General features: G+C 37.1%; 1 protein-coding gene and 1 long non-coding RNA gene across 2 annotated transcripts in view; one reads left to right on the forward strand and one right to left on the reverse strand.

The window, feature by feature from the left end:
• The window catches only part of LOC307169983, a 553,579-nt gene that overhangs the window by 119,969 nt on the left and 418,586 nt on the right, over window positions 1-15,024 (reverse strand). The window lies entirely within an intron of this gene.
• Window positions 4,235-12,666, forward strand: LOC307169930 (uncharacterized protein). The gene is made up of 7 exons (XM_079890806.1): window positions 4,235-4,429; window positions 5,485-5,799; window positions 7,521-7,841; window positions 8,515-8,844; window positions 9,696-9,833; window positions 9,967-9,998; window positions 10,667-12,666. The coding sequence occupies exons 1-7, from the start codon at window positions 4,381-4,383 to the stop codon at window positions 10,787-10,789; spliced, it is 1,308 nt and encodes a 435-aa protein (XP_079746932.1). The 5' UTR covers window positions 4,235-4,380; the 3' UTR covers window positions 10,790-12,666.

The raw sequence follows: 15,024 nt of genomic DNA on the forward strand, positions 1-15,024 counted from the left end.
AACGGCTGCGTTTGTCCATTTTTAAATTGCATTTTTAACCCAACGTTGAGTTAGTCCATATTTGACCCAACATTGGGTTAATACAGCCCAGCATTTTTTAGAGTGTAGTGTAATGTTTGTATGCAATGTAATGTAATGTTTAATAATGTAGGAAATATTAAATATTAATTTATCTGGGATTATTAGCAGAAACTGTATCACTGTATCATCGGATGGACAGTTTGATTGGACATCATTTTTCACGTCTTTAAGTCCATTCACTGCAAACGATATTTAGCCTGTGAATAATTTAAAATAACTGTAAAAAAGAAAAGCAACATTACCTGACACATAACATAATTATTAATTACATAATCCTTAGGCTTCAAAGTGAATTAAGCTGTATGCGCATATACCTTTTAGAAAGAGCACTTTGACATTTGCAGAAGGCTTATGTAGCTCTTTTACTTTTAATAAACAGGGACGATTCCCAAATTTAAATAAACAACCATTTACATTCTTCGGACGTTTGCGGTTTAAGAATGTACAAAGAGTTCAAAAATAAAAACCTCGTTCATTGAAATCAGATGGTACAGTGTCTTCACTTGAAGTTCTTTATTAATAGCAAAGTTTTTAACCATTGTGAATTATCTGTGCTGGCTGTAGTTGCACATGGTCGTAGTTTTAGATGGTGCAGCAACAGGTATCCATTTTTATTGAAAGGCTGGGCGAAGCTGAGCCGGCGTAGATCTTACACAGTCATTTTACTGTATGTCCAACTGGTGACACGGACTCAAGGATTCATTTAACTGCTTTTTGACCAACAGGCCTATTATATATGAGACTTCTGTTGTTGTTCATTATCACTACTACTAAAGTTTTATATATTTCATATAGAGATGGCTATGTATTTTCAGGAAAAGCCCTGAGTTTTGAAAAGTGCTTTCTGAGCCCCACTGAGTTTTATTCAGAATAGAAATGTCCATTATTTACCATGACTTTTAACTGTTTAATAGACTTTTAAGGCCTGCAAATCACAATTTTAAAATTCTCTGGCAGACAAAGACAACGGCGAATGTACGGTATACACTGTTCTGAAATATTAAGTCTAAAAGCCTGAAATGCTTTTATAACTCACCAGTCAGACGGCACCAGCACAAAAAGTACAAAACAAACATGTGAAACATTTTCTTCACCCGTTCAGTGTCTGATCTAATAAAACTTTCCGCTGAAAACACTAATCTGTGTGAATCCTCCCACAACGAGTCTGACCCTCCTAATTAAAAAAAAAAAAAACCTGAACGCATGTTATACAGCCTCTAGTTACATTAAGAAAGTTTTTCCAAGCTCTAATTACGGTTTTAAAATCTGGTTTCACAGACAAGGCTTAAGTCTAGTCCCAGACTAAAATGCATGTTTGATCTGTTTTAACTGAAAGCAACTTGCACTGGCATATCTTAAAATATTGTTTTGTCTCAAGACGCACACTCATTTTTTTATAAGGCACGTTTATAAAAGCTAAATGTCTTAATTGAACTAAGGGCTAACCCTGGCTTATCTAAACCCTGTCTGTGAAACCAGGCCTAACTGTTTTAACAGTGGAAACATTTATTTTTTCTCATTTAACATTGTAGTTGAATATTTTAAATAGACTACATAAAAGGAGAACGTTGTGTGAATCTCCTTGGATTAAGAACTTCAAGTGGTTTTATAGTTCAATTGAATAATCAATTATTGTGTATATGAAAGAAAAAAACAGTTATAACCATGTGACCATCTCTCATTGCCAGTCTCATTGAGGTGTGACTCTTGCAGCTCATCTGTTGAGTCAAACTGAAACCGCTGCGGTCGGTTTTCTTCAGAAACGTGGTTTGATCTGTTAGATGGACAAAAAGCTTTTGCACGACAGAGGCCATTTGTTTCATCTGTGTTCAGTTTGTAAGAGCTTGTTCCTGTCCTGCTGAACCTCACAGTCTGACTTCCTCTTGATAAACCTGCTTCACAGAGTAATAAAGTACTGAATCAATGCATCAAAACTAAAAGCAGGGAAAGAAGAGAAACAGTTCGGCATTCTTCATCTGGCCAATTTTATTATTATTAATTTGAATTCATTTCATTATGTTCATCCTCTTAAATATGTAAGATGTGACTACAGGAATCATTTGCGTTGGCATAACAGGACAGTGCAGTATCAAGCAAAGCTTGCTGAACTAGATTCATTAGGAGAGTAAATGTTAAAATCAGTTGTTATTTTACGCACTTTTCAGTAAAGTTAAAGACTTTTTAATGTTTAGTATTATGTTGGCGATTTAGAAGAGTTTCTGTGATGTTTTTGTGCTTGGGTTTAGCTGTTGATAACTAGTGTATATACCAGACACTAAACCTTTTCCTGGCTTGTATATGACTGGGACTGGTATTGTATGTAAGTTTTGTTTTGAAAGTATGTTTTGTTTTGTTTTTTACACAAAAATGCAAATATTTTCCCCCCAGAATAATATTTCTAAAGCCCCGATTTCAATGACAAAAGATTGCTGAGAGCATGTAGTTACAACATCTACCAGCAGGTGCTAGCAGAATAAAGATTAAAGAGACTGTTACACTTTGAGATGCTCCTCTTTCTCACTTCTTCCTGGACTACATGGTTTAATAAATTACACATGTTATGGTGAATATCTAACTTTGACCGTCAATATTACTAACTAATGGAGTTATGCAGTGATCTTATACTCGTTTGTGTCTGTGACAGCTTTCATCCAGATGTCCATAACCAAAGTAATAAAATGCTAAGTTATACTCTACATTTAGATTAAAAGTAAACTACAACATTTAACTGTTTTACGAACCACACTGCAAGTTAAAGTGATATGAAATAACATTTCACAGCACTGCACAAACGGACAACCGGTCATTTTAAAATAGATAAAAAAAATAATTATATTAATTAAAATCCCAGGTTAATAGGAAACAGTGGTGGCGGTCTTCTTAGATTTTAATAAGACATATGAGATGATGTGGAGAGAAGGGTTGTTAATTAAACTAGATCTTTTAGGAGTAGGAGGTATAGGGTTTTCCTATATGGGCGCTCTATGGGTGAGAATTGGGGAAGAAATATCTGGTAGCTATTTTGTAGCAAATGGCACCCCTCAGGGTAGTGTTATTAGTCCTTTGCTCTTCACCGTCATGATAAATGATGTATTTTCAGATGTAGAGCTTTTATATATATTTTTTTCTAATCTTTAGACTTTCTAGACTTTCAAAGAGACACTGTCAAAGCTACAGAAAGCTGTACACCAACTCTATGTGCAGCCGTCTACAATGCAGCCAGCTTTACAAAGACTGTGGGTCTGGCTACCAGGGAAATGGACAACGGGAGTGCGTGTGGGGTTTTACTCCTCAGATGACAACCCATGGCTACTGTAGCTGGGATTGCTTTTTGGATGATGGAGGTCTTGAAGTATGTGCGCGCAATGCGTCTTTGATGTGACAATTTTGGTCACTTTTTTGTAGTTCAAGTGTGTTGTCAATATATATTTTTTCTTTTTCTTTTAAAAAAACAATTAAATTAACTGGAAATTATTCTTCATTATTGTAGTGCATGTGGTTGATTTGTACGTTATTTTGCTTTAAATACAAAATTCTGATTAATTATTTTCATATTTTAATATAAACATTTTTTTTACAGTATGGTCCCTTGCAGTTATTGTGTATTGTCAAAATAATTTAAGATTATTTGGGGGTTTTGTTTTTTACATAAAAACAATTAGCCTAACTTAAATTGTGGAAATTATTCTTCATTATTTTACATTGGTTGATTTGTATTATTTTTGCATTAAATCGTTGTATGTTCTATTACTGAATAAAGCATAAAAAAGTGATTGCTTCTTTAAAAGTGATTCTGAATGGAGCGAATCACGGGCGCGCGCCACATACCGAAGTGTGCGATGACGTCATCACGCTGGTATGCCAAATGAAAATAATTACATGGATTAATGCACATAACTTACTTATTTCGTTTACCTAAAGCACAATTAAACATTCAAACAATATTAGCAATATCAAGAAAATAACATTGAACAATTATATAATGCATTTGAATAAATTAATAAACATAAATCACTATATCACACAACCAATTCAGAAGCCGAAAGTGTACTGAGAGTGAAACTTCTCGCCTTATTAAACATTCTCTGGCCAGACCCATTGCTTTTTCCGGAAGCGACACGTATCCACACTAACCGAGCCCTCGTTTGTCATTAGTCACGTGATTTTCACGTTAACAACACAAGCCTCGAATCGCGGCTTCATCTGGCACGCCCACTTTTTCTCGACACACGCTCCGACGCCTCGCTTCAAATGTCACATCAACTAGTTCATTGTTATTTTTGAGGAAAAGTGGTGAAAATGAAGCTTCTTTATAGTTTGCTACTGCTCTGGTGTTTATTCGACCAAGGTAAGATATTTAGGCTTATTATCTCTCTTCCGGACAACGATGAAACTGTTTAAACTCCAATCGCGTTATATTCGACAGGCTTTCATCGTTGGAATTTCGCGTTCTGTGTTTTTGTTCAACCATGGCAATACACTCTTTGAGAAAATCTCACTTACTGCCAGCGATAAAAGAAACTTGAAACTAAGATCCAAGCGTTAGATGTCACGTGACTATTGAAAAGAAAATATTGAAAAGTCCGTGTAAATGATCAAATCGTGTGATTTGGTAGTAACCTGGCTTCATAGCGTGCAATGCTGCCTTCACGTGGAGATATCGTACTTTCCTCTCCTGAAGCGTGAACAATAGAAACAGTTAGACCAAACCAGAGAGTAACAGAGTAACTTTACTGTGCATAGTCCTTATTAGTCTATTTTTTTGTACTGAATATGCTTTTGTGTCTTTTATACACACGAACCTGTTTCAGCATACACAGAGATGACTACAGATTTAACAGATTTAAGTACATAATTCATGTTATACTTGAGTTTGTAAATTGATATTGTTAAAAAAAAGTTAGTCTGCGTAGTAAGTTTTATTTATATATATATATATATATATATATATATATATATATATATATATATATATAGTTATTCACCATCATTGTTTTAGGGATACGTTATGTTTAGGTTTACGTTTAGGCTTAGGACAAAATTTTCAGACAGGAATGTTGTTCCAGGATCAACAAAATGTGATGCCTTACTTGGAAACATCACAGTGACCTTAGTTTGGGTCAAGTGTTGATGAAAAAGATGCATCTTGGGCCGTTTCTTGAAGATGGCTCAGACTCACCTGCTCGGGTTCAGTTATGAGTATTTCATATTCATTCATTACAGTAACATTCATTATGAAATAAGTTATGGGAATATGAAAATTCTTAGTTGTGTGAAATGCACCGATAGGGAAAGGGTGGTGGCAAACTGTCAATACATAAGCTCACCCTTTGCAGAATATGCAAGTTTCTAATTTTCTAATGTTAATTGAAATGTTAATAGTACTGTTCATTTCTCCTTCAGGTTTTCCCTGGATTGTTTCAGATGAAGTGTCAGTGATGGAGGGGGATTCAGTCACTTTAAACACTGGTTTTGAAGTAAAACAAGACATTAAATGGTATTTTAATGACATTTGCATTGCTCAAATCAGCGGAGATCAGAGTAAGATCTGTACAGATGTTCAGTGTGAAGATGGTGATATGAGATTCAGAGACAGACTGAAGCTGGATCCTCAGACTGGATCTCTGACCATCACAAACACCAGAAACGCAGACTCTGGAATTTATCTATTAGAGATCGTCAGCATCCATGAAAAGATCTTCATTGTGTCTGTTCATGGTGAGTCATTATGTGTAGCGGCGTACACTTTAAAAACAATCCAAAAGCCGCAGCAGGCTAAGACACGAGGAGATTATACTAAAGACGCGTCACGCTGAAGTATTACATCTGATGTTATTTTTATTACTCCGTTTCACCAGCAGAAAGAACAAACACCAATCACTTACTTTAGTAAATGCATTCAGTCGAGGGAAGATACATCAAACATAGAAACAGATAGTGATGGTAGTAACGTCATTGACAGTAGTGACGGTCAAAAGAAAGTTTTTCCCCATGCTCACCCTGCAGCCATGCTCCAAACAACCCGCCATGTCCCACAGGTGAACACACACACTAATATACACACCACACCCCCTCACGGTGCCATAGTTACAAATGACGTCACACCGCACGTGCACATACACAACAGTATAGAAGGAAAGAAGAAATATCACAAAAGACTAATCAAACCCGATGTTTGGCTACTACATTATTTTTAAAAGCAAGTCTTGTACTTTTAAAGGTAGGGTAGGCAACTTTTTGTTATACTTATTGAAACATTTTTCACATCCTCATAGCAATTAACAGTGTTGGACAGTAGCGTAGTTACTAGTAGTTGAACTACATTTCTCAGTAGCGTGGTGGTAGCGTCGCTGTTTTCTAAATCAAATAGCTTTTCAATAGCGAAGCTCCTTTTTTGATCAAGTTGTGCGGTAGTGTCCACACAAGCTACATTTTCCCAAGCAATTCTAAAGCTCAAGTTCAAATCGAAAATACATCTGCTAAGTATCACTGATCCTGGATCAGTAAGTGACGGTGAGATTCTTTGTATTTTACAGCGGTTAGCAACCGTAGGACCACAATGATTTTATTCCTGCGATGCGGAAAACACGAACACTATCGCAGAATCCAGGCATAAAAACGGAATTTAGGCTATAACGCGGAATTTCACATAATTTGTCAGATTTTGGATGAAAAGAAAATCCAGCCCTCTAGTGGGATCTCATGTTTTCAAAGCTAGATCGCTATTGCTAAACTCTCTGAAACTACCTAGTTTACCTTTAAATCACATCATTGTTGTTTTACTGATATTTTCCCAGTGAGATTCAGATGTCTTTTCTCTTTACCTGGAAAAATAAAAACTACCCACAAACTGTAAAAAAAAAATATATATATATATATATATTTATTACATGGCTTGGTTGAATTCTTGGTGGAGCATGTAGAATGCGGTCTGTTATACCATGGTCTGGGTGAATACTCGATTCTGATTGGCTGCAGGGTGTCCGTTAAAAAGTGATAATGGACACCTAGGAAAGGCGTCCCATCAATTTGCCTGATGACAGTTCTAAATGATTGCGCTGGCTCAAACTCACTGATCAACTGCTGCGGTCGGGTCGCTGTGGCCACGTTGCTTGGCAACGCCTGTATACGGGAGATATTAAATAGTACGCTCGACTTAATAAGTAAAAAAAACACATTAAAGTATTATTAATTGATTAAATATTTCTTTCTTTCGTAAGTAACCATGGTATAAGCGGGTTAATGTCCTTCGAGGTGTCCATTATCAGGTTTTAGGTTTTAATGGACTCCGCTGCGCGTCGGACGGTTCACGCCTCGCCGTCGTCCATTAAAACCTGATAATGGACACCTCGAAGGGCATTAACCCTTACATAATATATATTCAGCTTTCATTTTGTTATTTTGTTTGGCTTATAATTAACTGTTGATTTCTTCTTCAGGTGCTGATGAAGACAGAGTGTCGATGATAGTGGGAGATTCACTCACTCTAAACTCTGGTGTTCAAACAAACCAACAAGACACAATTAGATGGTCTTATTATTACATTCGCATCGCTTTAATCAATAGAGATCAGAGTAAGATCTGTACAGATGTTCAGTGTTATAATGATACTGAGAGATTCAGAGACAGACTGAAGCTGGATCATCAGACTGGATCTCTGATCATCACAAACACCAGATACACAGATGCTGGAGTTTATACACTACAGATCAGCAGCAGCAGCAACGACACTGAAAAGACCTTCAATGTTATTTTATATGGTGAGTCATTATGTTTAAAATGCAAATCTTGTACATTTAAAGCACATCATTAATGTGTTAGGGATTTTTTGCTGACATTCAGAGGTGCTTTTTCTCTTTACCTGTATATTAATTTAGATACAGTATAAAGATAATTTCTACAAAAACACATTTACTGTTAAAGTGGAATTTGTTGATTTAAATATAAATTACTATGTGCATGCATGTCATTAAATGTATTGAATTAAAATAGTAATAGAATAGATCAATATTATATAGTATTATTTCTATCTAAATAATAATGTCATGATTACAATTTAATTTGTTATTTTATAAAGGTACTGCAAGATGACATGCGATCTGTCATGTGTGGACATAATAGAAAGAAACCTCTATTGTAATACAAGCTTCACTGACTTCATCATCATCATCATCTTTGCATGTTCTGAATTAGATCTGACGTAGGCTAATTAATATCTTGCTACACATAGTCTTTTCATTGGATACTTTTTAGTATTATTATTATTATTTATTATTACTTCTACTTGAGTAATTACTTCTATTAGAACTTTTACTTGAGTACAGATTTTGGCACAAAATGTGGATAAATGTTGCTTTTCAGACTTTTCAGTCAAGAGAGCATGTTTTTTACCCTGAAAAAGATCCTCCAATCATCTTTTGGTTTATGTTTCAGGTGTTTCTGTTTTTGAACGGGATAAAATCAAGAGAAAGACAGTGAAAGAGGGAGAATCTGCTATTTTATACACTGGTGTAATAAGAAAACTGAATGATTCAATAACATGGTATCTTAATGACACTCTCATCGCTGAAATCACTGGAGATCAGAGTAAGATCTGTACAGATGATCAGTGTAAAGAGAGATTCAGAGACAGACTGAAGCTGGATCATCAGACTGGATCTCTGATCATCACAAACACCAGAAACACAGACTCTGGAGAATATAAACTACTGATCAACAGCAGCAGATTCAGCATCATTAGGAGCTTCAGTGTTTCTGTCACTGGTGAGTCTCATTTAATCATTCAGTGCATTTTTCACTTGAGCAGTTTTAAAATACAGTTTACTATATTTAAAATGAAACAGTAAATGTTTTCATTGTGGCCTGTTTAAAAAGTGAGTATGTGCAAGTGTATAAGTAGTGTATCCATATGTATAAGTGTAATGCCGCTTTTCCACTACACAGTACCAGCTCGCCTCAACTCGACTCGGCTTTGTTTGGTTTTCCACTGTGTAAAAGTTGTACCTGTACCTGCTTCCAGGTACTTTTTTTCATATCACCTCTGGCGAGGTTCTGAGCGAGTTGAGGCGATACTAAAATGTGACGTGAAAACATGGCAGACTGCTGATTGGTCAGAGAGAATCGTCACTATTCACTGCGTCATCATTTCCTGCTGCGTTGCTATGACGACCAGGTACTATTGAGGTACTATCTGCAATGGAAAATGGAGCGAAAAGCGAGCCGAGCCGAGCTGAGTCGAGTCAGATTGAGCTGGTACTGGTAATGGAAAAGGGCCATAAATGCTAGTTAAAAGTATTCACCTTATTTTTCAGGTGAGAATGAGTCTGGCTTCCGGTGTCATCACAGCTCATTATGCCACTTGATATTGAAAACTGGTGTTTCTAACCATATTATTTTAATGTACTGTTTTAGTTGTAAAGGCGCTGGTTTGTAGAGCAAACAGTTTTACAGTTTACTGCACTTTGATATTCTTCTCGTTGATTCCCTATAGCGGGTAATAAATCAGAAGTCTTAAACATTCACAGAAAACACATTACTTCTGCGTTGAAAAATAAGGTGCATTGGTAGAGCTGATTATCAGGTGATCTCTAGTAATAATGTGTGTCTGTCTTCAGCTGTTCCAGATGAAGGTTTATTTTCAGCTGCTGTAGGAGAAATAAGTGCTGCTAGTAAAACAGGAATATGTGCTGCTGCTGTTCTGCTTGTGGCGGCTGCTGCTGTGATTTACTGTCTCTACAGATCAAAACAAAAAGGCAAGTAGTATGCAGCTTATCTTCCAAAATATAAATATAATATTTTTTGTGCATCAAGCTTCTTTAAAAATATGTAAAAGTACGTATTTTTATTTTAATTGACCAAAGTAATAGTTTGTTGTTGTTTAAACAGAAAACTGGACACCACGCGATGATCATCGTCAGGTGAGATACTCTGAGCTCTGAAACTGTCTGCAAATTATTTTTATAACAGATAGAGATCTGTAAGTGGTGTGTGTGTTTGAAGTTTTCTGTCTGAAATCATTACATAGAAACACTAATAATTATTGATTTATTCACTGCTGGAGAAATGGGCTTTCAATAAAACCTTCACGCCTAATATACAGTAGAAAGGCGAAAAACTTTTATATGTATGCCAAAGAAAACAGAAGAAAAATAGCTGTTGTCTTCCATCTGGCCAAATCGGTGGAAAAACTGCAACACCCATAATGCACTGGGCATGTTGCCATCCAAGGCCACTCCTACCAGTCTGTTATGGCTACGCTTACCGGAGTCAAATACCGCCTTACTTTAGTGGGAAATACTTACTTCTTAGCAAACTTGTAGTCATAATAGTGTCGACTTGGAGAATGGGTAAACTTTGTTCATTTACATATACATCTGTCAATATAACAATACAAAGCAGGTTGAAAATTGGAGAAGTGTCACTTTAAGAGAGTGCTGATCTTGTGCTGTTCGACTTCAGAATGAAGAACAGGGCTCTTGACATTCATAAACATCAGAGAAAAAAATCACTGTTTTGTGTTTGTGTGACTGAATCATTAATACTGAACATCTGTTTTTCCTTCTGTGAATCTGTTTCTGAATTTCAGGAGGATGATGTCACAGTGTCCCTTCAACCGATTGACAATCTACAGGAGGGTGCTGCTAATGGGACGTCCACTGGTCAGACTGATGGGCCACTGACTGGAGCTGATGATGAGATTCCACAGTAACATTAACATTAAGGAACATTAAGAGAAATGAGAAAGTTAAGAAAAAGTAAATGAAAGAAGTTAATCTGACTTTCAGCAAAATAATGTCATGATACCGTATTAGTTTACTTTCGTGGATTTGTAAAAAGGGTCCTTATATTGTGTTAAGACCAAAACTTATACATGTGCATTCAGAACAGGAGAAAGTTGCCATACCAATCACCGAAGCTACCTCAAGTTTATACCATGGTCTGGGTGAATACTCGATTCTGATTGGCTGCAAGGTGTCCATTAAAAAGTGATAGAGGACACCTAGTAAATAAACCGTCAGGCGTAACCAGGGAAACCAAGTTATTGTTTGTGAAAACTTTAGATTTCGATTGTAAAACTAATTAAAATATAAACTACTGTTTTAAAAACGTGTTATTTGGCAAGTGACCATGGTATATGCGGGTTAATGCCCGACGAGGTGTCCATCGTCAGGTATTAATGGACTTCGGCGCAGACAACCTCCGCTGCGTGTCGGACAGTTCACGCCTCGCCGTCGTCCATTAATACCTGACAATGGACACCTCGTCGGGCATTAACCCTTACATAATTGACATGTTCGCCTTGATGACAAACCTAAAAAAGAAATTTACTAAATATTGAGTTTCATCCATAGACCGTAAAAAGATGGATGACGCCCCTTCACTCTCTCCCATTGGTGAAAAGTGAAGCCGCCAAAGTCTTAATTTGTCCTGATTTGGGACCTGATTCTGTGCAGTAGAAATAAAATATAGCTGAATCTTTATAAAGTTACAAAAGTAATTCATTCGATAGCAGTGAGGGCTTACTTTGTCTTTTGTATTTTGATTAACAGTAAAAAAATTTTTTTTAAAAAGCAGCAGGTTTGTTAGGCTGCTGTCCCTTTAAAGGTGAACTAAGTAACTTTTTTACCTTAACTGAACAGCTTCGGAGTCATTGGAATGGTTATATTACTTATTTCGGGTTGAATGGTGGTCGTTTCGCTCCCCCCTGGTGCCCGTGAGCGGAAAATCCGCACTTGCAACTTTGAGCCGGCGGGCCGCCGGCCACTGCGTCAGGAAGTCTTGCGTGATATCAGGTCTCGCGATGTAAACAATTGCTTTACGGCCAAAAGAAATCTGCTAAAATGCTGTCATTATTGCGCTCCCTCACGCTGTCCGAACCCGAATGAAGAAGACGTTTTAAAGAATGTCCCATCTGCTTTGATGTCGTTGATCTATAGCCTCTGGTGTCTGAGAATCACCAACGAGTTTTTACAACAGTGTTGTCAAATATCTATTCCGAAGCTGTGGGGGGAGCTCTAGAGAGAAACCTGCGAGCAAAAAGCGAAAATACAGCGAAGAAATCCCGAAACTACTGAGCCCCGCTTTAAGACCGAATGCATGGATCCATTATGGCCTGCCCTACTGTACAAATGTTTGTACAAATGTTGCACTGTACAAATGTTGCAGTCGGTGAAAACTACTGAAAATGCTGTGTTCTACTGCCAGGCCATTAGATGGCGATGCAAGACTGTAGCAAGACTGTAGCTGATTATGCAACTGTGCATGTGCAGTCATACTTTTCACTGATTTGCATTTTTGTTGTTTACAAAGAGACCGGTTTCAAAAATGTGCACTTTGAAACCCGTTTATAAAAGATTGCATTTCCAGGCACCCAGAATGCCGGTGTTGTGTAAATAAACTGCCAAAATGCATAAAAAGGTTTACGTTTTTGTTGAAAACGGTGTCGTGTAAACAGTGTTGTGTGAGTGAACGATCAGCATCTCTCTCTCTCTCTCTCTCTCTCTCTCCATTTACATATCCGATGAACTACAAACTTTCCACTGATGTCTGTGAAAAATCTACCACACATTTATATCACCATGGCAATAGGCGTTACTATATATTTTGCTTCATAGACAACCTTCTTTGTTATCCCCATTATATTCTCTGTTGTCAGTGTTTCCTTGTCTGGAAACAAAAATTGTACACATGCTGCCTGGTATTAGTTGTTGATATCGGAGCATTAATCTTGACATATCATCTGTTTTGTTTATATTAATTTATAACTGGTTAGGAAAATGAATATGTTTTCAAGACATTAGGCATTTTGGCCTAAAAATGTCATATTGCAAGATGTGAGTGCTCTTCACACACTATATGTGCACATTTTAAGACAATTCAGTCTGTACTATTGACACTGTTGAATGCCTGATTATGTAACATGTTTACAATTTTAGCAATGGCATCTTCGCTACACTAGGTAGTAATACGAACTTGCCACTATGGTGGTTCCTCGAGAGCTAATGGATCCCTTATTTTGGGATTTACCCATATCCCTTGTTTTGATGCTGAACAGCTCATTTAACCAACAAACCTCCCTTGTTCTATCAGCTTTGTTAACTCTAAACTGGTGTTTTTACCGGGAAAAATACATTTTACACTCCACACTGATGCTTGAATGTCTGGTTAAAGTTTTGTGGTTAAAAAAGGCAGTTCAAATCCAGCAAGAGTTGATCCATGAAATATCACCATTGTGTCCTTGACTCTGAATCTCAGGAAGTGAACCTGTAAAAACTGCACTGAAAGACATTGTGTATTGTGAATTGTGAATTAAAGCAGCTACAAAAATGGCAAATGTTGTCACGCTTGTTTTTTTTTTTTTTTATGTTTTTTTTAATTATTTATATAGCACACATAATACAACAGACGTTGCCCAAGGTGCTTCACAGACAGTAGAATAAAACACTTAATTAAAAATTACATATAAACAAGCAATATAATGTAAACATAAGACAGGAGACAGCTACATACTATATCCCTTTCACACAAAAGGCCAAGCCACTTCAGACTGCCCCCCATACTACATCTAATAAATGGGGTTTTAACAACGACTTATGTGTCGTTGGCTTGTTATAGGCTTGGCATAACGGCTTGTTATGTGTTGTTCCTCTGTTGTCATTATTCACATGTCTGTCTAGTTAAGTTTTCCCGCCTGTCGTTATCAGTTCAGTTAAATCACCTAATCATCATCTGTCTCGCCTCTTTCTGTTCATCAGTGTTAGTATTTACTTAGTTCCCTTCAGTTCAGTTAGTCTTTGTCTGTAGTTGTCATTGAATACTTGTGTGTGAGTGTATACCCTGCCTGTCTGTACCTTAGGAACCTAAATGTCCTGGTCGACGGCTGCGTTGACTCTGGATTTAATAAAGCACAGTGGACCAAAGTCCTCTTTTCTGATGAGAGCAAATTTTGCATCTCATTTGGAAACCAAGGTTCCAGAGTCTGGAGGAAGAATGGAGAGGCACACAATCCAAGATGCTTGAAGTCCAGTGTGAAGTTTCCACAGTCTGTGTTGGTTTGGGGAGCCGTGTCATCGGCTGGTGTTGGTCCACTGTGCTGTCCACTCAACACAGCCGTCTACCAGGACATTTCCAGAGCACTTCATGCTTCCTTCAGCAGACAAGCGCCATGGAGATGCTGACTTCATTTTCCAGCAGGATTTGGACCTGCCCACACTGCCAAAATAACCAAAACCTGGTTCAATGACCATGGTATCACTGTGTAATTACTGTGTGATTTCATGTAATATTCTCATTTTCTGGGATTTTGATTTTGTGGGTTTCATAAGCTGTAAGCCATAATCATCAAAATTATAACAAATAAAGGCTTGAAATATCTCACTTTGCATGTAATGAGTCTATATAATATATTAGTTTCACCTGTTAAAGGGATAGTTCACTTTGAAATAAATTTCTGATATGTTTTAGCTTACCTCAAGGGCATCCAAGATGTAGGTGTCTTTGTTTCCGCAGTAGTTTCAATTTTGATATTTTTAGGTCAAACCGTTCTTGTCTGTCAGTCATATAATGCAGGTCTGTGGTCACTGTCTCAAACCCCAAGCACAGAGTCCAAATGAAACAATTCCCCATCATAAGTACACATTGATGGCCTAAGACACGAAACGAGTGGTTTGTGTGAGAAAACGAACAGTATTTATAGCGTTGTTATCTCTTGAAAACAGCACACGTCCAAATGATCTGACGGTGCGGGCGGGTATAGATGTATACATAGATGTCGCCTTCGCTGCTGCAGTTCATTGGAACGAAACCGTAGCCAAGACGACATCTAGTGTATTTTTTTTTTTGAAAAACTGTACAGAACAGATGCTAACATGAAGCAACAAGAGGAAATGACATCAATCATGACTTTTCAAACGTTAAATCATCAAACAGTTTTGCAGGTTTGTC

This window comes from Squalius cephalus (assembly GCF_949319135.1).
Source record: "Squalius cephalus genome assembly, chromosome: 13".
Lineage (NCBI taxonomy): Eukaryota > Metazoa > Chordata > Actinopteri > Cypriniformes > Leuciscidae > Squalius > Squalius cephalus.

Excerpts from the sequence above, each read along its gene's own strand:
- LOC307169930 (XM_079890806.1), top strand. The coding sequence starts at position 4,381 with ATGAAGCTTCTTTATAGTTTGCTACTGCTCTGGTGTTTATTCGACCAA. Across the intron at positions 4,430-5,484 it reads CTGGTGTTTATTCGACCAAG|GTTTTCCCTGGATTGTTTCA; the intron begins GTAAGATATTTA and ends TTTCTCCTTCAG. Across the intron at positions 9,999-10,666 it reads CACGCGATGATCATCGTCAG|GAGGATGATGTCACAGTGTC; the intron begins GTGAGATACTCT and ends TCTGAATTTCAG.